At 17.8% G+C, this 2,178-nt stretch overlaps 1 protein-coding gene across 1 annotated transcript; it reads right to left on the bottom strand.

Moving 5' to 3' along the window:
* Positions 1–346: 346 nt before the first annotated feature.
* Positions 347–1,192, bottom strand: PGAL8A_00299400 (conserved Plasmodium protein, unknown function; the record flags this gene model as incomplete). The annotated part of the gene is made up of 1 exon (XM_028671993.1): positions 347–1,192. One exon carries the CDS (start codon positions 1,190–1,192, stop codon positions 347–349), a length of 846 nt encoding a protein of 281 aa, XP_028528590.1.
* Between the last annotated feature and the right edge of the window lie 986 nt (positions 1,193–2,178).

Here is a 2,178-nt window from a genome sequence, read left to right as displayed (position 1 = left end):
AAAAAAGAAAAAATACGCTTATATGTGTATTTTCTTTTTTTTTTTGTAATATTTTAAAAGCTTATAAAAAATAAACCATAATCATAAATGAATAGTGATATAAAAAAAAAAATTGATATAAAGAATAAATAAAATAAAATTAAGAGAGAATGAGCGTAAAAACCAAAAATAAATATTAAAATTTCATGCACTATATTTTAAAAAAAAAAAAAGATAGGAAATAATTAGTTGAAGAAAAATGAATAAAATAAGTAAATAGATCAATACAAATTTTGTTGTTCTTTTTTTTTTTTTTTTTTTTTTTTCTTCTCTCTATATTTAAGTGTATAACCATATTTAAGTATAATTATTCTACTTTTGTTTTTTTTGTATCCATTTCATTTGTATTGTCTAAACTATCCTTCTTTCTTTTATTAGTTTTTTCTTCCTTTTCTACATCTTCGCTTTCTTTTGTTTCAACATCTAAATCTTCTCTATCTATATCTTCTTTATCTAAATCATCAATTTCTTCTTCTTCCAAATCATCATCTAATTCATCGTCTTCTTCCTCTTCTTCATGATCATTTGGTATAAATTCCTCATCTTCTTCATCTTCTTCTTTAAAATCTGCTTCATAAAAATTTTTTAAAGTATTATCTTCCTCGTATTCTTCTTCTTCTTCCTCATCTGAACTTAAAACTTCTACTCCATCTTTATTATAACAATCTATTATTTTAACATCTGGCAAAAATTCAAATAATTCTTTTCTATAACTGGGATCTTCAGCGAATGGGTTAAATTGAACTCCTAATCGACATAAATTTTTTAAATTTTTTAAAACTTCAAAATCTTTTATATTTTTAAAATGATTTCCTCCTATCTCTAATGTTTTAATATTGGGAAAATTTTCTACTATAAAATTTAATATATCAATGGTACTTAAATGATTATCAGTTAACTCAAGTACATTTAAAGTATCAATTTTTGGTAAATTTTCTAAACTTTGTATTCCAGTTTGGTTTAGGCATAACCTTTCTAAATTTTTAAATTTTTTCAATAATTCTTTATCTTCATTTTTTATAGTACTAAACTTTTTACCATCTAAAATTAATTCAGTCAAATTTTCATATGCATTTTCATTTGTTACTTCCTTTCCGTCAACAGTGTTCTCTTTCTTCCATTTTTCAACTCTTTCCTTTATTGCTTTTTCCATTTCTTACTATTTTGAAATATTTAATAACCAATAATAATGAAAAAAAAAAAAAAAAAAAACTATATATATTTAAATATATATGTTTATGTGAAAAAAAAATATCTTAAAATTAAAAATACTGAAAATTACAATGATCTTCTATAAAAAATATTTATATGTATAGATATAAATATCATATATATTAAAAATGCAATAAAAGTAATAAAATATTAAGAATTCTTATGTTTTTTAAAAAAAGTTTAAATTTATAAATTTATTATTAATTTATTACTTTTCAATTATCAGAAATATGTGGAATCTTAAACAAAAAATATAAAAAGTATATATAAAATTTTATTCTGAAGATTTAATATATTTCAATTTTATTTTATTCTTTTGAAAATATCTTATAATTCAAAATAAAAAAATGCAAATATATTTAACTTTCGTTTATAAATGATTATGTTTGATTTTTTATGTTTTCATCAAATTTAAAAATCGTACGTTTTTATATATATTTAAAAATATATACATGTAATAAATACATAAAAAATGCTAAAAAAAAATTTATATAAACAAATTTTGAAAAATTTTTATATTAATATATATATATATATTATTGCTGACATTAGTTACTGAAGCAGCATTAATATTAATAAAAATAAGAAAAATATATATATGTATATATTGCCTTAATTTAAATATCGATTCAAATTTTGGTAAGAAGCATTAATCTTTTTTTTTTTATTATTAATAAAATATGCGATATTATTTAATACATTAAAATATGTGTATATTATATATATATATATATATATATCTATATATATTTATATATACATACGTAAGTGGAAGTGCAAAAGGTGTATTTATTAAGCTTTTTGAATATATTTTTACTTTTTTAAAATTAATAGAAGTGATATAATTATGAAATAAAAAATAAATAAAATTGATTAAATAAAACAGAATAAAAAAAAAAAAAAAAAAAAAAAAAAAAAAAAAATATA

Source organism: Plasmodium gallinaceum, assembly GCF_900005855.1.
Source record: "Plasmodium gallinaceum strain 8A genome assembly, contig: PGAL8A_v1_87, whole genome shotgun sequence".
Taxonomy (NCBI): domain Eukaryota; phylum Apicomplexa; class Aconoidasida; order Haemosporida; family Plasmodiidae; genus Plasmodium; species Plasmodium gallinaceum.
The sequence above is the reverse complement of the archived record's forward strand: the minus strand, read 5'-3'. Positions and strand labels throughout refer to the sequence as shown.